Source organism: Rhinolophus sinicus, chromosome 5 (assembly GCF_057876585.1).
Source record: "Rhinolophus sinicus isolate RSI-liver-muscle chromosome 5, RSI-T2T, whole genome shotgun sequence".
NCBI lineage: Eukaryota > Metazoa > Chordata > Mammalia > Chiroptera > Rhinolophidae > Rhinolophus > Rhinolophus sinicus.
Genome location: NC_142505.1, coordinates 41,328,012 through 41,348,512, shown reverse-complemented (window position 1 = coordinate 41,348,512; position 20,501 = coordinate 41,328,012). Strand labels below are relative to the sequence as shown.

Sequence of the window (20,501 nt, the reverse complement as noted above, 5' to 3'; positions counted from 1 at the left end):
TCCCTATTAAAAGAAAAAACACACTTCCCTCATTTCTGTCATTAAGAACTGCTTTAATTTCATCAGTGCCAACACCCTGAGCTAAGTCTTACCTGGGGGAAAAGAGGCCTCTCTTCCTTCACTTTCTTCACACAGTCGGCAACCAGCCTCTTCATTGCTTTGGGGCAGTTCTTGTACAGCTTACTAAGGTCTGGGGACGCATACCCTCGGCCCACCATGAAGATGATCTGAGGGAAAGAAGCGAGTTGAGGGCAGGGGCGGATAAACAGTGGAAGCAGTGACGGGGCGCGGGGACTCTGAGCGGCAGGGCACATACCTGATCCCGGTTGTTGATGTGGGAATAGGGTAGCTCCCCCGTCATGAGCTCATACAACACAATGCCATAGGAGTAGACATCAGACTGGAAGCTGAACGGGTTATGATCCTGCATTCGGATCACCTCGGGGGCCTGGAGACAAAGCGCATTCATCACCATGGGGGCCACACACACATGGGGGCCAGGCTCCCCTCCACTGGCCTTTCCTCTGCCCTCTGCAGCTCTTCCCTAAAGGGCCGACACCCTCAGGCTCTGGCTTATTCGAGCACTGGGATCAGGCACTTCCTACCACCCCACTCCTCTAAGCTCTGCTTCAACATGGTTCTTAATCGCCAACGTCCTCCAGGAGACCCAAATTCACCCCAGGTTCTCTGATGCCATTGAAAGCATCACTGAGGTGGCTGGACTTTGGGGGAATGTGGAGAAAGGCTTTAAGTTTGCACATAGACCTCCAGGGCACCCCACGTGTCCTGCACCCTGCTAGTGGGAGCCTCGCCTCACCATCCACAGGATAGAGCCGGTAGGTTGTTCCACCTGCTGAGAACCACTCCAGCGTGACTTGACTGTCGCCAAACCAAAATCTCCAATTTTCACCGTCAGGCCTTCATGGAGAAATATATCTCAATGCTTGTTAAGGACTCTGGTTTCAAAACAATGGTCAAGTTAATTTTGAAAACCTTCCCGATGTTCTTACCGGCACAGCACCTCTCCACCTCCCACCTGCCCAGCCTTCTCTGCACTGGATTTGCTAGGATTTCTCAAGTTTTTAAAAAGTGCTTTTGAAATGCCCCTTCTTCCGGGAGGCATGCAAGGATTGCTCGGGGAGCCAGATGATTTGACTCCAGCCACAAACATGGCAGTTCTGCCCCTGCTGCTGCTCCCCATTTACACATCTAGATGCCAGGTCCCTCGCCGTGTGACCTTCCCACATAGGGTAAGTGCCTTAAACCTCGAGACTTCTAAGCGCACAGGCTGCCTTCCAGTCTCCTCAGCCCAGCACAGCCTACTGACTGCTGACGTTCTGTGCCTGCATTCTGCCTTCATGACTAACTGAAGCAACGTGAATAACAGCAAACCTTCACTGAGCACCAAATGCTGTCGTAAGACACTTCTCACTAGAACAGGGACCGCTCAGTGACTTCAAAATCAGAACCAAACTCACCTCAATTCTGGGTAAAGAAGTCAGGCAGTTTAAGGCTGACTTGTGATCTGCTGATGCCCAGGAATTCACACCACGTTAAAATCTGTGGTGTCTGCTTTCATGGCATAATGTGTTGATCCCCAAAAACCCACCACTAAAAGGTATTCCATGCCTCAGACATGTGCCCCAAATAGGGCACATAATCCAACTCAACACAAATGCCACGCCTCTCATTGGCCAAGAAGCCAAGTTCAGCTGCAATGCCACAGTCCTTTCAAAGAGAAAGGCTGGGGGAGGGAAGGAGGCAGATATAAAATTGTTACACTTCATGCCCTTTAGTGTGAAAAATTCCTTAATTCCTTCCCCTTCTATAAACACACATTAAAGACCTCTTAGAAAGGGAAATGGTTGATTCCAACAGTGACCTCTAAGGAAACTACTATGCATTTAAGAAAGACGATTTTAAGTAGTAATTTTGAAAATCTTGCAACATTTGGTTTACAGCTAGCTACTTTCTGACCAAATATACATTCTTCACAAACTAGAAAAAAAACAAAGGACAAAAAGTCCCATCCCCCCTTAAGTTAAATTTAGTAATAAAAGCATAATAAAACTAAGCCTATTTCAAGCATGAGCCAAACACGTATCTCAACTCTTGTGGAAATCTTCCCAAGGTCACTTTTTGCTGAGATAAACTTTAAAAGTCTCCCTTCTGTTTTCCTATATTTAGAACTGAGCAGTCAAATGAAACCACCACCAAAGGATACTGTTGGATTTCATGTCTCTGTGGATGATGTTCTTTGCATGCAAATAGCTGTGAAGGGAAAACAACTATTAAAAACAGTGAGAAGGGGCGTGGGTAGAAAGAAAGCAGCTTCAAACTACCGCTATAAAATAATAAACCACCTGAAGGCCTGGAGTTACAGGGGTTGGCCCTGTGCTGGTTCAGGTGGGGCCAACACCGTCACTTACGTAAAGATGAGGCCACAGCACAAACAGGGCAACTCTTCTTTAAGCATCAATTTTACTCAAAAACTAATTCTCACAACCCAATGTCCATCAACTGATGAACAAACAAAATGCAGGCTATATCCATACAATGGAATTCTATTCAGCCATAGAAAGGAATGAAGTACTGACACACCACGACATGGATGAACCTCCAAAACACGCTAAGTGAAAGAGGCCAGACACAAAAGACCTCATCTTCTGTATCAAAATAAAATAAGATAGTGATGGTTACATAACTCTGAATATACTTTTGAAAACCACTGAATTGTACACTTTAAAGGAGTGAATTTTATGTGAATTATATCTCTAAATTTTTTCTAAAAAGTAATTGTGACTAGTTATTAAAATGTAAGCTAGAACGTGAGATTTTAAATAGCACTTCCAAGCTCAGCTTCAGCTCCAGCTCCCAGACATCTGGGGGTATGAAGAGTTCCCGCCCCTCCACACGGGGCGCTTCAGAGGAAAAGTTTCAGAAGCACTGCTCTGGCTGGGCTAGCCAAGGATGGGATGAATGAACACACGCACACAGCCCTTTCCCAAAGAAATGTGTCAAGCACAGAGACCCAAAAGAGTAGGATTTAATGCAGGCGCTAAGGATGACCTTTAAAACATTCTCCAAAAGAAAAACAAATTATCCAAAAAGTGACATCTGATCAAATCCTCATGTGGAACCAGCACACCTGTGGATGGGCCATGCCTCTGACATCTGATGCCTGCAGAGGGCACTGCCATGGCTGTAAGGCTGGGTATCTGGCTGAATTTGGGAGACAGTGGCTGGAAACTGAATCTGAGCCCCAACGCGGCAGTCTCAGTTTGGGCGAGAAACATGAGTTTGTCAATCTCTCAGCCCACCACAGAGGCTTATTTTCAGCTATGCAGAAATATCAAAGAAATCACTTAACAGACTTGGCTTTTCCTAGTCCTTGTTCCGATTTAGGGACAAGTTGATGCCTGGACCCCAGACTTTGTAGTCCTCAGGCCATCTACTCACTCCATTCCCTGAGCTGTCTGCCGGGCGATGTCAATCAACTGGAACATCTGGAACTTGGTCTCTTGGACATGCAGGTGTTTATAGAGGCTGCTGCCCTCACACCACTGGGTCACAATCGCCAGGTTGTCCTTCGTCATGTACCCCATGAAGAGCAGGATGTTCACGTGCCGTGTTTTGCTGGAGGGAGAAGGCAAGAAAAGGCTCTGAACCTTCCCTTGCTTCAGAATAGAGAGATCTACTCTGCTTTCCCACAGACAACGAATCCTGTGTGTTCTTAACTCCACCCGCACTTACAACCTGGGTGGCTAGCAAAGCAAACCCCCAAGACCACGGATAATCCAGCTGGTGTTCTGAGCTCACGAGCCCACCATGCTTCACCGCACTGCTGGCCTTGTTTAGAAAGGGCATTCTCTTTCCCAGCATACACTCATGATTCTCCCCACAGGAGTCACAAGGACCCCTCCTCTGTGGGATTCATCATGATTCAACTTATCCTTACAAGTCTAAACAGTGACTCAAAGATTTGAAAGCTGAAGGTTTGAAGTCCAGAATAAGGCAACTTGACTATAAAAAGAGCTCTTGGAAATAAATGTGAAAACCACCTCTTTCTCCCTGCTTCAACCCAAAGCCCAGAGACAGAACCTATGCTGTTGAGTATCTTGTGCCCAGACACCGACAGCAGTGGAAAGGGGTGTGCTCATCAAAAGGGGCTCTTCTAAAGGCTTGACAACCACATAAGCTGGAAGGAAGCCATCCACTCCCTTTCACTTATAAGGGAGGAGTGTCAGCCACAGGACTCCACAGCGAACTCCATAACCACCAGTCCCAGCCACAGGCCCTCAGACAGGTCTGCACTGTGCAGCCCCGCCCAGTCCCCGCCCCTGCCACTGCAGGCCACCTACTCACCGCAGGACAGCCACCTCATTTCTAAAGGCCTGGAACTGCTCTGGTGTGGGGTCGACAACCTTTAGGATCTTGACTGCAACGTCTCCTGCAAATTAGTGTGAAGTCGGTACAATCAGTTAAATGATCTTACTTTATTTTTCATATACACTAGTTTTGAGATACAGTGAATCGTTCATTCAAAAATCACATACCTGCACAGATGGAACAAATATGCATTTTCTAAATGATTCAAGTGGCTGAAAAAGGTTAAATAGGTTACACTACTATCCTTAAAATACCACCGCACAGGCCTTGAACAGGCTTGGTTTAATCTATTCCTGTCAGGCCTGGCATCCCCGGAAGTACAGTCGTCACAACTGGGCCTGAGGATGGCAGCAGAGGGTGGGTAAGAATGGCCCCGCAGACACTGAATCTTTGGGGCCAGAAGGCTGGTGCCGGGAAGCAGGTCATTTAGCATGTAGTTGATGTTAAACTCAGCAGTTACATTTCAATGAGACCTGCGATGGTCCCTTGTACAAAATCAAAGGTATACATTGAAGTTCAGCTTCTTTGCCTTCAGTCCCATTACAAAGGAATCCCAACAGTTAGCACTTATGCGCATCATTCCCTTGGCACTATGTTCCTTCACAGGCGTTACCATCTCCTTTAGTCCTCAGTTGCCCTACTACGTGAATACTATTGTCCTCATTTTACCGAAAACAAAGAAGTTGAACCACTTGCCCAAGGTCACACAGCCACGACCCATGTGCTCCAGCCGGGATCTGACTCCCATGGCTGCACTTCTAACTACAATACTGACAAGTGCCTGTTAATCACTGTCAATCACTGAGCCTCTTTATAAACCTTAAGAAATATCCATAGATCAATTCTACTTTATATGTGCTACCAATTTAGAAGCCACTTCAGAAGTGCTTTTCATGTCATATTTATCATAGTACTTGTAATAAATTACTTGAAGCCCCATTAGGACCTCAAATTTTCATGGCAAATCAATTTACTAAAACACAGCCTTCCAATGATGAAACAAGGTAGAGCCAGTGGATGGCACTGGAGGTGACTTAGTTCGTCCACATATCAAGCACGTTGCCACCTTGCAGCCTCTGCTGTATCACGCGTGTCCCCTTGCAGCCTGTTGGAGCAGTCCTCGTCTCACTTTTGGGGAGCACCCACTGGTACAGAGATGGTTCTCATGCTAGCTCCCACACAGGTGCCTTGTGACCACTGGTTTTATCACCCAGAGCTAAGGCCCCACTTAACAAAAGCCCCACGATGGCTCTCATCCAGCTCCCCAGCACTGTCTTTACCACGGCCGGGGGCTGCCTGTGAAGGGGCTGCTGACGAGGCGGGGGGAGATGCATGCTCTTCACAGCGGCCTTTTATCGAGGAAGAGGGAGCTAGTAACCCATGCAGCCCCAACCTCGTCCCTTCTGACTGAGAACGACGACAAGGAACTTGCGTCACTGCTCATTCTGGAGCGCTCTGAGCCAAGACTGGGAGGGTGGGGGACAGGGACGTCAGTCTCTTGGCAGAGAGTATGGAGAAATGTCTGAAGGAAATGGGATGTACCCAAGGGAAGGATTTTACTAAGTGGGAAAGAGGCTGTTCCAAACTCGGAACAAAGGTGAGGCAAGAGGGATGAGAGAAACATGAGTTGTGTTTAGAAAACTCCAGTATGGGATCTGGGCACCTGTAACAGGAGGGAAGCCAGGAAGGAGTCTGTTGCAGGAACCCAGTTAAGGTAAAAGCACAGTGGTGACATGGGAACAGAAAGGAGGTGGAGGCAAGAAACCCTGTGAAGGTGAAATGACCCAACGTGGCAGTCAATGGAGTGGCGGGTCCAGGAGATGGCAACGCTGGTGGCCCAGGCACTGGGCAGAGTCTTAAAGGGACAGGCCAGGGTGGGGGTGCAGGAGGAAAGTTTGGGGAGACGATGGATGGTCCCTCAGGAGAGGTTGCTTCTCAGGACCTTCCTAGTTTGTGAGCCTTTCCTTTTCCCACAGCTCTCCTCTGGACATGCTCCATTTGTCACTGAACTCACCCTGCGGTGGCACCAGTTCTGGACCTAATCAGTGATGCAACCTCAAAGCAGAGGAGACACCGGCAGCCAAAGCCTGGTCTCAGTGACACTCACCCTAACCTTAGACAGCTGAACATCCTGCACCTCTAGCCTCCACTTTCTGGAACAAGTGAACAGAACTCACGCCTGTTAAAAGTTCATCTTTTCTTTGTTCCATCATCACAACCAGTTCAAATCCTCTCATCTTTCTAAGTCCCATTATCCAAATATGCATCACACGTCATTGCAAATCAACCACAATACCGGAGTCTTATGCAAGTCACTGGGGGGGAACTGAAAAGGGCTGAACCAGACACGGGCCCCGCAGAGACCCACGTGCCAGCCAGCTACTGTGAGCAGTGACAATACCAGAGTAAATGCAATTTCTCACTGAAACCCAGAGACTATACACGACCCCACCCCCGTGTACATAGACATATTCCAAGGAGGGCCATGACAGGGATTCAATCTGCTAGGAACAATGGGCAAACATCATAGGGAAACGGATTTTAACTCATATAAAGTGCAGCTTCCTATGGTAGGAATTGCCCAGAGCTAGAATTTCTCACAGGACCCTATAACCCACACCCCAAATCTTCTATCAGCCCCCCTCGCTCACTCTACTGAAGCCGTCAAGACCTCCTTGAGTGTCTCAGACAGGCCAGGTGAATGGCCCACTTTGCACCTGCTGTTGCTGCTTCCCCAGGTAGGGTGCACCACCCTCAGGGCTCGTGTGATGCCACTTCCTTCTTAGCAGACTCCTCCCCTGCCAGCCTACAACAGCTATGAACCGGGCCTGCCGCGCCATCCCTGCTTTCCTCCATTTTCTCCTTAGCACTTGTAACACACTATACGCTTCATTTACTTTTCTTGGTTATTGTCCCCACCAGAATATAAACTCCAGTAAGACAAAGAAGTTTTATCTGTTTTATTCACTGCTTCATTCCCAGCCCCTAGAAGAATACTTGGTATTAGAAGACTGCTCAGGAAGCACTGAATGAAGAAATGAGTGGATTCTAAGATGGAACTGTCAGCAAGTTAGGAATTGACAAGCTGTCTGTCTGAAGTTCTGGAGTGGGAACTGGGGACAGCCTCTGGCGGGGAACACTGGGGACTGAGCTGCATGCAGCACAGGTCAAGAACCAGGTTCCGGCAGGGACTCAGTGCCCAGCCGGAGGCCCCAGGCCCTGCCTGCCCCAGGTCTGTAGAATTAGGTCCAGGCTGCTCTCCAAACTATCCAAGTACCTTTATCACTGGCAATCTTACATGTAAAGGATGGTACCTATTTACTTTAGCAAGTGATATAAATGATAAAGATAAACGCCAGCAAACTTTTTATGGAGGGTAGCTTATAACTACATGACACAGTTAACCAGAGCTTCTTACTTTCCCTTACTAGTAAAGTCAGAGGTAAATACAGTACAAACAAGTTAAGACAAGTTCCTATTGTTTTTTAATAAGATATTAAGTTGATATTTCATTCATCCCTCACTGAAGAAGGAAGAGCTATATCATTTGGTGAATTTTACCTTTTTAAACCCCAGTTCATTTCCCTGCATTAACCATTTGGGATTGTCTAAAATTTATTATACACACCCGCTTTCTAGAACCGAAGAGAATGAACACTATTCCTCCGCTTCTTACTGACGCAAAGTTATAAACCTCAGCGTTAGGCCAAGATGGGGATCCCCAGACGTGGGTTCCACCAGACTGCTTGCCCCACACTAAGTGGCCCGACTGTTCTCCAGTTGGGGATCTGCTCTCGAGGGGTTTGCTGCCCTCTCCTGCTATCAGCCTGACAGCCTCCACTCCTGCTGCCTTCACCCTTTTTAATGTGTTGTTTGTAATTAGCAAAGGCTAGTGAATCGGACCCCAAACTTATGCTCAAAAGGAGGCTCTATGCTTGGGCCCTCCTCTTTACATAAAGTAGGTGAGCTTTTAGTTCATGGAGCTGAGGCCTCCATCTTGGCCGGCTGCTCTGAGATCCTTCTGTTTATTTTCACCGCTGCTAGGCAGAATTTAAAAATTTTTAAATCACCAAAACAGTTTAATTTTTAAGAAATTGAATAAAACATATTGTATACAAGAACCAGAAAAGCATTAACAAGAAAAATGGGGCCGGGTAACAGGACAAAACACTCAATCTAGAAATTATGGTTTCCTTGACCGTCTCACTTTTCTTGTTTATTCAGAGACCAAATGCTTTCTGAGGGGCTGACATAAAAGGCCACTGCTCCTTGACCCTTGGACTTTTGAGACTTAACTTAAAAATACTAGAATCTTAAAGGCATTAGACATGTTATCTACATTCTAACAGGAGTCTCCATGGCAGTAACACTAACAAATCAATCTCCTTACCACAGTCTAAAAGCTCACAAGATTGAGACAATATACAAGTTCATAAGCAGAACTGCAACAAATCTAACTAAAGCTTTAAAAATTATGTGCTCAATCAGAAGAAACTTAAATTTGGGTACAACTCACACTGCATCTATTGGCTTTTAGCTGAGGCTTTAAAATGTGGTATAAAAATGATTAAATGCTCCTAATGGAAGCATTAAAAGCAATATTCACTGCTCCACCTCCTACAATTATTAATAGTAGCAGCCTTGTCTCAGATACAAGCATTCTCTCCCACAAAACTGTGTTTTTTTTCTAAAGGATCACCTAGACATTTATGACATTTATTTGGAAAATAATTCTGCAATAGTGTAATTTCTGAGGTACCCAAAGAAAGGCCACTAGTATATAAGATGGAATTTTCAAAGGAAAAGGAATCATCCTACAAGCAATTTATAAATATTCATTCCTATACCAACCAGTCCCTTAAAGAACATGAAATTTGTCAGATGATTAGTTACAAGCGGCAAACCCATATATTAATGAACATAAGGTATTTGTAAAATTGGAGGTGCTTCTCAGTTTTCAACACCTTGAATTTTAATGCTGAACTATCCATTTGTTCCTCTTAACTTCTCTCAATCTTTGCCCATTTACAAATAAAGATAAATCTAGTGGCATCCAAAGTAGAAATATAGGCACCTAGGCACTTTAGGTATTTCTTTTTGCTTGTTTTGTTTTGGCTTGTTTTTTTTTCCTTCTTTATTAAAACTTGATTTATAAGAGGTGTTTTTTTAGGAACGTGTAGCATTTTCAAGACAATACTCCCTATATTTGTTAACATCCTAAAACTAAAGCATTACAAACCTGACAGAGAAATGCTAAGTATGTTGCCAAAATATACAAGCTGTGGCTACATACATTACAATAATACTTTTCTTCCAAGTGACAACATGTTTCCATTAGAATAAGAACACTAACACTCCACAGATTCAAGAATTAAGCCTGTGTCCTCCCAGTTTGATGGGGATTCCCACAGCCAATCCCATAGCAGAGCAAAAAGAAGTTGTTGCAGGAAGCTCTTGCCTTCCCTGTGCCCAACTATTTAACCATGGGCTTATTTCTTCCCCTTTCAGGACCTCAGTTTTCTTGTACATAAAATTTCTAATGTCCTTTCCAGCTTTAAGTTTCTAGAATCCATGCTCCCCTCCCAGCAGCAGACTCTTGCTCATTTAAGAAGCTTCAAAGCATGTTCCATGTGCAGCCTATATTTGATCATCTTATAATAAGAAGAGACCCTGACATACAGGACCCAACCTGTTCACCAATTTCTAATTATCCTAGAAACCTCACCATGCCAATTATAGTATCCTGGAATCTAAAAAGAATGCTATGAAATTTCACCGAGATACTAAGTTCAATGTTCAGATGTAATCAAGTATCCCTGGACAGTACCGCTGTGAGCTGCAGGACTCCAGGAATCTTATCCCGCTCCTGACCCCCTCTAGACTGAAACGTGACCTCATCCCGCCTGAAGTCAAGGCCCAAACTTACCATGCCACTTGCCCTTATAAACAGTTCCAAAAGAGCCTGACCCAATCCGAGTGGAGAGCATCACTTCACTGGCTTCTATTTCCCAGTAATAGCTTGAATCTCTCTGTCCACGAGGCCTCTGAAACAAGCAGAGATCATTAAATAAACTCCATAGGATGAGAAAGGTCTGTTTAACAAGCGTGTCAACAAAAAGATCGATTCCATCCATTCCTGTATCTTTTAACGATAGACATATTAACTATAATTCCAATTTTTTGTCTTTTGAGACAATACCATTTTAGGTGTGTCACAATGAACCAGCACATTTGCTAATGCAAGCATGCCAAAAACAACACTGATATTTGTGATTCATTAAATGTTATTAGAGTCCCCTGCCCCTGAAAATTAGAAGTATTCTCATGTCCCAGCTAAGTTTTTCGTATTAAACCCTAACTGCAGGAGGTACTGTTGGCCACACTCACAATTTTGTTCTTTTCCTGGGTCCCGGATCCCGGTGCCCGCTCTCTCTGTGCCGGCACGGGCGTTTTGGGCTGTGACCAGCCCGTTGGGCTCAGATTGTTGGGGCTGCTGGACAAGGCTGAAGGTGAAGCTTAACAGACGAGACAAACAGAATCCATACATGGTAAGCAAACAGAAGATACACAGCATAAAGAGAACAAGCCCACTACTATTTGCTAAATGACTTTGAACAAGTACCTGATTCACTGTGACTTCGAATTGCATCCTGAAACAGAAAAGGAAAGCTGCTCAATTTCTGAACTAGAAAAGATGTTCTCTGGGGAAGGGCAAGGGGAGGAGGATTTGCAGAAACAAAGTAGATTATAAAACCTCCAAAATACAGTCTAATTACACACTCTATCCTTTGATTAAACTCACCAAATGTCAGTGGCCAATATCTCTAAGATTGTTATCAAATATTAGGAGGAATGATATTAATTTTTCATATACAACGAAAACCACATTATCTCAGAAAAAGCAACGCACACAGCAAACTGATACTCTTTACGGCTAGCAAAGTTACTGTCAGCCAAGACCTTTCCAATGACTGAGGATCTTGCTCCACTGAGGCTCCAAAAAAAATAAAAACGTATACGGGGGATTCAGTGACAACCCTATTCTTCCTCCTCTAGGAGTTTATCAGGGCACATTGACCAGAAGTTAGATTTGATACAGGTGAGCACGATGACTGTATTACTTTATCTGAGCCTAAAATCATGGAAAGCTGGAAGGATCATAATCCCCTAGCCCAAAATCTACATCTGAGATTGAGAATACCTATTAGAACAGGGCAAGGGACTTGGCCAGGGTCACACAGCCAGTAGGTGGCAGAAATAGAACAACAAACCATCACCATGGACATCAGCTCTGAGCTAGTTTACTACAAAATATCCCTGAGACCTTATGGGTAAGCTCTGAAATTCATTTCATTTTACTCAGGTGAGAAGTCAAAGGCTACCTTTAGAATTTATTACATACCAGGGGGTCAGTTTAAATCACAAGGCCCGCCACAAGACCTAAATCCTCATTTTACAGATCCTCATTTGGAGTTATAAACAGTAAAAATATAAAACCACTTGGCCCCCACATTCTCAAAAAGGATAATTTTCTGGGAAGTTCTATTCTCTGTTTTCTTTGTGTAACCACAGTAAAGACAAGAGACTTTTCTCACACCACTATTACTGGAATGCTCCCACTCCACGACATCTTTACAAGATAAAAAAAATAAAAACCATAAACCAAGCTGCCCCTCCCTGCCTTTGGCAGCCCCACCAAAGCACCTTCAGAGTTTACCAATAAAGTCTGGTTCTGGGGTTCCCACACTTGGCGAGTCTTCAGGAATCACCTCGAGAGGTGTTTAAAAAATCCAGCCTCCCAGCCCCACCAGGATTGATTAGCCATGTCTGGGAGAGCAGGTGGGAAGCACAGCAATCAGTATGCTTTTTAGTGTGACAGGATGACTGCCAAGTAGGCAAAACATTGGCCAAAAAATAAACCTGAATTTCAACAGAATATGCAGCAGTTATAGCTTTATTATCCAAATAACCTATTCTTTGTTTTTAGTCAAACCATGGCACAATGTATTTTTATGGACCAGAATTATATTCCCATACACTAAGATTTTTTTTCTTAATGTCACAACATTAACTTTCTTCCCTGTATGTGTTATATACCTCACATTTTATTCTGTGCTAATTTCTACAGTTGGATTGATTTATCCTAGAACATTTCAATCATCTTGGAATCTAAATATCAGTTAAAAAGAAACACAAATGGCTTAAACAAAGCAAGAATGTGTACTGTAAAAATGCTGAATCGTGTGATAAAATAATCAAAAATTTGCTCTGCCTCTAAAGCACAGAAAGGATTAAGCATAACAGTAATGCTAATTATTTTATAATAAAAATTTGAGAATTTTCACTTTTAATAGTTCCTCTAAATATGAGAGGAACAAATCACATAAGATAAGTAACTGGTATGTTACTGTATTATTATCAGGGCTAATCATGATAAAAAAAGAATGAAAATTCATAGCTTACATACACGACCTCCTCACAATAGTCTTGTGATATTCCAAGTGCTCCCACCCCGCAAATGACTACTTTAGACCCCACATTCAGAAGCCAACATTTCTGTTGAATCCCTGCCACCTCTGGTTGGTAGAACAAGTATGCCTAAGGTGATTTGAGGGTCGAGTGAGGTAAGCTGTGCCTGAGGTGGCAGGTGTCCCTGAGGTTTTTCAAGGAACAATTCCTAATGTAGAGACAATACAGTTGTCTCTGATAAACTTTCAACAAAGGATTTTCAGGGCACATCAACCAAACTGACACATTTGGTTTCTAAACAAGGTATAAACAGCATAGCGATGCTGTGAGTACCAACCAAATAAATCTAGTGTTAGTCTTAGGCTGGAACGATTTTTTTTTTTTTAATGCCCTTGGCCTCAAAAATCACACTTGAAAAACTTTTTTCACCTATCTGCAATACCACATACAGAATATTTTTTTACTCCTATATAATCTATTATCCCCCCATGAAAACAAGTCTAACAAGAAATACAAAATTTAATTTAGTGTTTATTTAATTTTTGATAGTCTACTATCTGACAGTCTTAGCAATCCTGTTAATTTACAAGAAAGCAAAGGCATGAAGAAGAATACCTACTCTTCCCCTCAAACAAAATCGTCTGGACCACGCCCTGGGAGAAGCATTCAGGCTGTTATTCTAGTCCAAAGCAATGAGAAATAAAGAAGAATAAAGAACAAAGGAAGTATTTTAAGTGTATTCAGTTGTTATTAAAGATGAGCTAGAAAGCAAACCAAACAAATAGAACATACCAAAAGGCCAAGAAAAGAAAAAGCAATTTGAAAACACTAGCTTTGGGCACTTCTACATCTCCCTAAATACCTGCTTATTAAAATCCTATGACTCCACCCTTTGATTTCTAAATAAAAACACTTAAAGTCTTTCAGAGTTTGTAGTTCTCCATCATTATTATTTTATTTCCCACACCAAAATGAAACTACTCTTTATGTATTGCAATCACTAGTTCACTGAAATCCTATTCAAATCTCACATGGAAAAAATGAGTTCAAATGTTCACATTTCTTCAGGAAATTTTAGTTCTCCACTTGAATGATACATACCAACTGGATTATTCAGCCAGTCTAAAGATGGAGTGGATGAAAAAGAAATTCCTGTCGCCCCAATAAATTTAAAAAAAAAAGAAAAAGAAATTCCAAAAGTCCAGAGACCTGAAAAAGTGCTGCAATATTCCTCATCAGGTTTGAAACCCAAAACTCTCTGACACAACGGTATCCCCCACCTGAGTAACTGACTGATACCCATCACCACCCCAAGGGGCCCTATTACCTCAATCATCCTGCTGTCCACAGGCAGGGTGGTGCTGACCATGTGGACATTAGGTGTGGACGTCGACCTCTGCCTCTGGGAGAGGGAACCTTCAGAGGAGGGGCTGGAGGTGTTGAATGTGAAGGCGTGGGGTGTGGAGTATCTGTGCTGGGAACTAGGCACAGAGGAGAAAGACAATTTAATGATTGACACTCAGGCCTCCCCACTGGTCAAGCTGTTCAACTACCTAGCATTAACATACTCTGGGGCAAATCCTACTTGTATTACAACCTCTGACAAAATGTGCCTTTCTTTCAATATGCACCATTTAAAAAAATTTCTTCTGTCTCGGTGCTATTGCATGCAAATTTTTGAAAAGGAAATAATGTATGTGCTTGGAATTCACATGAAAAGAACACATCTTCTTTTTAATAAATCACCTTTAGCGAATACTCCAAATGTTTAGACCATCTCTGAGAAGAACAGATTAGTATTTGCCAACCTACTAAGCTGGAAGTTGCCCAGTTCAATTGAGAGACTAAATCAGAGAACTTTAAGGAAGATTATTTAACAGATGGCTAGACCTGCTGAGTATGTCTGCAAAAAGGCCAGCATTTTATCCATGTGCATCCTCTCCCCCAATAACCAGCTCACAGTTTATTAATGCGAATTCAGTTTTTAGGTTGCAATAGCTAACTGTGAAATTAATCACTGGCCTCTTTGAGTCAATGCCACTCCCCCACCAAACTGGGAACAACATACTAAGCATAACATTTTTCTTATTTGCTCTAAAGATGTTTTGTTCAGATTTAAGTAACACAATGCATGAACTAAGGGATAAAAGTGAGTTCAAATGGTAACATTTCTAAAGGCTAGTTTTCCAAGAGAAATTGTTCTATTGCCTTGAAAAATTGCCTTCCCAGGTAATGCAATGTTTATGCCCTCAGAGGCCGTGGTTTCTTCTGTGAAATCACAGAAGCAAGTACAATTTGTTGGTCAGACTTGCTTTTCAAATTATCAAGAAAAATAAAAGTCATACACAAATATATATCCATGTATCATTTCAATACAAATTCGTTGTTCTGAGATATGCTGCCTTTAACAATTCCATGGTAGTTCTACAAAGGCCATTAAATATTATATAATTATATATAGAGCGTGCCAAAACATGTATAAACATTTTAAGAAAGAAAAAAACTGTAATACTATATACCAATAACAAAAGATGAATACAAGTCATGTGTATACATTTTTTTGGCGTCCCCTGTAATAGTATGTTGGTACAAAAGTAACTGCGGTTAAAAAGGTTAATAATTGCAAAACCCGCAATTAATTTTGCACCAACCTAATACATTTAAAGTCAGACTTTGGACAAACATGTAGATTTTATTTTAGGTTCCTAATTCAAGTGTAACACTGAACAAGACGTGAACTCAACAAAACTGATTTCAAAGCTGGAAAACAGTAAGGACAAGGTATGCTCAAACTCACAGGTACATTTAAAAGGATATTTATATTAAAAATCTAATTAGATGCCTTTTTTTTAACATAGCAGTCTATTAAATACTCATGGTTTTAGCAATGCAAGGCCATAATAACATTTCAAAGTTGAGGGTTTCATTTTTATTGCATCACTGCACATAGTTTTGGAACCCTTTCCCTGAGGCTCATCTCACTACATATTGAGGAAGGCAAAATCTCAAGGTCTTTAAAATGTGATGATATTAAAGGGCATATCATGATAATAAAAGAAACCTGTAGTTAGTCACTTTCCAGAATGTAAGAACTACAGGACCACAAAGAGAAAGTTCTACATTTTGCTCTAACACTAATATTAAGTTCCACAGAAGTAGCAAGGGGTTTACACGGAGAGGAGAGAATGCAAAGGAACTCTTGTCTTTTGTATTCAGGATTCCATCCTACTCACCCCAGTGTAACTCTCCAAAAGAAAAGCTGTAGGTTAAAAGAAAATTTTTACCTAACAGGCATCCGGGAAACAGACTCTCGCATCCGGCGCATTGTCAAAGAAGGCAGTGCTGGGACCCCACTATCACCAATAGTGGAATTTGGAAACAATCTAAATGAAATCAGAGAAAGACTAGTTTACAGACTTGCAGTAATTTTTGAGTCAGCCTGCCTTGTCTTGTAAATCAACAGCTCTTCAAACTAAACTTTTCCTAGTCACATTTCCCTCAACCATTCTAGAATACCAAGGATAAAGGGACCACCAGCCCAAACGACTGGGTTTGAATGACTACAAAATGTGAACAATATGGACGTGCCCATGCACATACACGCTTCATGTGTTTCTAGGAAACACTGGTCCAATGCCTGGTTGTGTAAAAATAGTGTTTTTTAAAGTTATACAGGGGGGCACTTTATAACATAAATCATGTAGAGCTTTATTTGAAATATTGTTTTGGAAATACATACATGAAAAGACTGAAATATGAAGAATAAGTCACACTCTGCACCATACATCATAAATAAGAGGAAAAATGATACTGATATTAACTGGGCATCCTCTTTCCATGAGATGAGCGAGCACTCATACTCGGCAATTTCACGTTGTCTCAGGTAATCCTCACAAGAATACTGCAAGGAAGGTAATAATCCCCCTTTTTCAGATGAGTGAACTAAGTTTCAGAGGTGGTTACAGTTAGTTAATGACAACACTGAGATTTTGACCCATGTCTGCTGGACTCCAAAGCTTGTGCCGTTTATGCTACACGAGGTCTCTTCACAAAAGCAACATGTCTCTACAACAAAAGACGACGTTCACATCATGGTTTGATAACACTTCCTTAGTTTATCCCTCAACAAAGGATAAAACTTCAACTTTGACTTTTTATATCCTTAAACAGCTTTTAATTTAAACCTTACTAAAAGGTATTTGTCTGTATGAAATATATTTTGGTATCTCTCCTGAAAGATACAAATGTCTTTTGTAACATTTTATACTCAAATCATTTAAGACTGTTTCCAGTTTGAGGTGAAGACTGTGTGTACTAGCAAACTAGTATTGATAGATAGCAGTCAAGAGAGAAAAGACAAAAGTCTCTTTGATTTTCATATCCCGTTGTCTTATGAATCCCAGTATGGTGATCTCTACATGACAGATAATAGTTTTACCTGCTCATTTGAGACTCATGCCACACTAAAACTGGTTTCAGAAATGTCACGTTTCTAAAGTAGATGGTTTCCGGATCATGACAATTCATTTATTAAGTCCCAAACCCCGACTTGTCATTCAAACATATAATAAGCATTCTCAAAAGCGTTTACTTCTCCACCCCCTTATGTTCTTTGAAAAAAGAATGACTCCTTACAAGAGTTGCCTGACATTACTCCAGTCCACACACATAGTAGGTACTTTGGTGCTACAGTGCTCGTGAAATTTGTAGCCACAAGTTTGACATCGAAATCCATTTAGCAGGAACTTCTGACACATGTCACAGAACGCAAGCTTCAGGAAGGTCTTCCGAGCCTGGAACAACAAAAACACAGGTGTAAATTATGCTGAATAAATGGAAGACGACAAAAGACAAAATAATTTCCTTCTTGATGATCCCCAAGAGGTTTCATAGAAGAGTCATCTTCCAACATTTGTAAAATTCATACCTAGAAATTCAAGTATATCTGTGACTAATGAAGCTTAAATTGCCTTACTGTAAAACAATGGTACAACTAGAACTTTAAACAACATATATGCTTATCATCTGAGAAATTCCTGTTGGCCAAAGGACCCAACATGCCACAAAGAGAGAAGAGATCTGCAACTTACAAAATTGTGTGTTGTGAGGGGAACATGATCCAGGAAATCTACTTGAAGTTCTTCTCCAATCAATGAGGCAGCATCAGTATTCCAATCTAAACGTGCTTTTTTACTAAAGGAGGTTTTAAAAAATATATAATACAAAGGGAAATATTTAAACAAGGTAAGAGTTCAATACCAATAATAGCAGCTACCATTTATCTCATGCTATATAAACATAAAACCTAATCCTAGACAACATTAACTTATTTAATTCATACAACAAATCTATGAGGTAGACATAATTACCCCCATCTTTAAAATGAGAGAATTGGGCCCTAAGAAGGTAATTTACTCAAGGCCACAGAGTGAGTGTAAAGGCCTATGTTGGAATCCAGGTCGGCTGGACTACAAAGCTTATGCTCTTAAAGTTTTCTTCAAACAATGAAATATAACAATCTCATGATGAAGCAAATATGCAATAAATTGGACTTTGTGACATTAATATCCTATAAAAATCCTAAAACCCTCTAAAATAGGTTACTAATATTGTTACAGCAGAAAGTCAACCTAGAAAATACAAAATACATAAATAGGAAGAAATCACAAATGAAATGCACTTTTCTATTAATAATAGGCTCAAATCTGTAAAGTTGTTTGCAGGGTCTATAAATATAAATTGACAGAAGACTTGACTGTCTTAATATTTACTCTGAGACCACTCTTTCTGTGCCTAAACTGGACGGAAAAATTGATACACTGAAGCAAAACTTAATGCCCAGCTCCTTTTTCATGTCTTGTCTAGTTAATCAGTCCCGACTCCTACATGATGACTATTCTCAGGTAGGGAGAGAACACATTCATAGCACCATTCAAACTTCTCCCTTTGCTTACCAGAAGACTACTTCAGCCATTTCTCCGATCATCCAACAGTAAATAAGCCACCCCTTAATATAATTCCCTATACAAGGTCTGGGACACCCCATCACTCCAAAGTTCTGTTTTACCCTAATGAAGAAAGAGGGGGCAGGCAGTTTTCTGAACAGTCTCAGGTGCTGTCAAAGAAAGAACCTAGGGTAGCTCCAAAACAATGCAGCCTTGGATGAGAGTTGACCAAGCCCCTCACTGTCTCAGAATCTCTCTCGTCTGTTTTCTTGAACAACAGATTAATGTCTCACAGTTCTGGAGGCTGGAAGTCTAAGATCAGGGTGCCACCAACATTGTTAGGTTCTGGCAAGAGCCCGCTTCCGGGCTTGAAGATCTTTGCCTTCTCATTGTGTCCTCACATAGCTGAGATCTCTCATCTTTAAGGAGTATTACAGACTGGTTTGGAGACCAACCTGGGGCTATATCCAAATAAAGCTGACATCTGCTTCAAAGATTTACCCTTGAACAATTGCCTGCTAAGCTGAGAGGTTTAGCCTACTCACCCTTTTGAGGAGACACATTCCCTGGGCTGTACTCTCAAACTGGGGACTCCTTGAAACATAACAGATGTAAGCCGAAGCTCAGTACAGAACTAGTATCTTCCAAGATGAAGGTAGAGGCAAGGTAATTTCCCCACATTTTAGGGGGGATAGTAATAGACAATGGATAATTATGGATGGCTCTCATACGCTGGGGCAGTGCCTAGCCTTTGAGGAGAAGACTCTACTTTGCCACCGCCATTAGAAATTGATGGAACTATGGATCTTCCTTAAAGCAGAAATTCTCCTGCGTCTCTTAGCCCTGTGTCTGTCAAACTGTAGGGATTCAGTAAATATTAAGCGAATAAAGATGAGTGAATTACAAGAATCAATCTGAGAGCAGCATTCTTTAACCACACGCAAATACTTTCTCAGCACTTACTCTGTGCACCTCATAACAGCAAAGACAAAAATTTTTGCTCAAGAAACAAACCATCATACCATTACTGTTTCCATCTATGGAAACACTATCAACACCTAACATGTATTTTATTTTCCAATGCAATGTTTTCAAGCAATAATTTCAAGCTCTTACTTTATTTTTCTGCATTGTCTCTTTATAAACAAGAATGTACAAATACACAATATTTTACAGGAAGCTAGTAAATGTTTTAGAAACTGGATGTTTACTATATGAAGGAGGAGCTAACTTTTGAGTCCTTACCCTTTGTGCTCATGGAGAAGTCTGAACACCGCACAGCACTCTGGTTGCAGGCCCCTCACTTTGAGCGCTTTCATAAGGCAGTCATGCAAGCTCATTCCATTTCGTACATTGACCTGGAAACAAAGGACCAGCTTGAGGAACAACACAGGCTGCACAACGCTTGGAAAAGTTGAGCATAGAAATAAATGTGCCAGTCTATAAGAGTGTGTGTAGAAATAGATTTATGACAGAATGGTTTGTAGTGGCATGCACATACACACACACAACCAGAATTTCCAGCAGTGAGTGCTTGTATGGAACATCTGTATGTCAGATTATGCCCCTACTATAGTACTCTTAATGACCTGGGGGGAGCGGGGTCTATGATAGGTTAATTGGGGAAAACAGTTTTCAGAATAATACAAAGAGTAAGGTTATTTAAAGGGCAGAGAACGTGTGTGAGTGTGTGTGTGT

At 41.9% G+C, this 20,501-nt stretch overlaps 1 protein-coding gene across 5 annotated transcripts in view; it reads right to left on the bottom strand.

Annotated features, from left to right (window-relative positions):
* RAF1 (Raf-1 proto-oncogene, serine/threonine kinase) overlaps positions 1–20,501 on the bottom strand; it is a 61,339-nt gene that overhangs the window by 1,174 nt on the left and 39,664 nt on the right. For 2 of the 5 annotated variants that reach the window (XM_074312964.2, XM_074312965.2), the window contains exons 3-17: positions 20,049–20,161; positions 17,949–18,051; positions 17,494–17,651; positions 16,143–16,241; positions 14,186–14,339; positions 13,478–13,537; positions 11,012–11,039; positions 10,777–10,904; positions 10,316–10,433; positions 4,366–4,450; positions 3,460–3,636; positions 2,225–2,271; positions 818–936; positions 317–448; positions 93–227 (exon numbers count right to left, since the gene is read on the bottom strand). In XM_074312964.2, coding sequence (XP_074169065.1) covers positions 93–227; positions 317–448; positions 818–936; positions 2,225–2,271; positions 3,460–3,636; positions 4,366–4,450; positions 10,316–10,433; positions 10,777–10,904; positions 11,012–11,039; positions 13,478–13,537; positions 14,186–14,339; positions 16,143–16,241; positions 17,494–17,651; positions 17,949–18,051; positions 20,049–20,161 — 1,656 coding nt within the window. The remainder of the gene's footprint in view (positions 1–92; positions 228–316; positions 449–817; positions 937–2,224; positions 2,272–3,459; positions 3,637–4,365; positions 4,451–10,315; positions 10,434–10,776; positions 10,905–11,011; positions 11,040–13,477; positions 13,538–14,185; positions 14,340–16,142; positions 16,242–17,493; positions 17,652–17,948; positions 18,052–20,048; positions 20,162–20,501) is intronic. The other 3 variants (XM_074312966.2, XM_074312968.2, XM_074312969.2) reach the window with 3 other exon arrangements.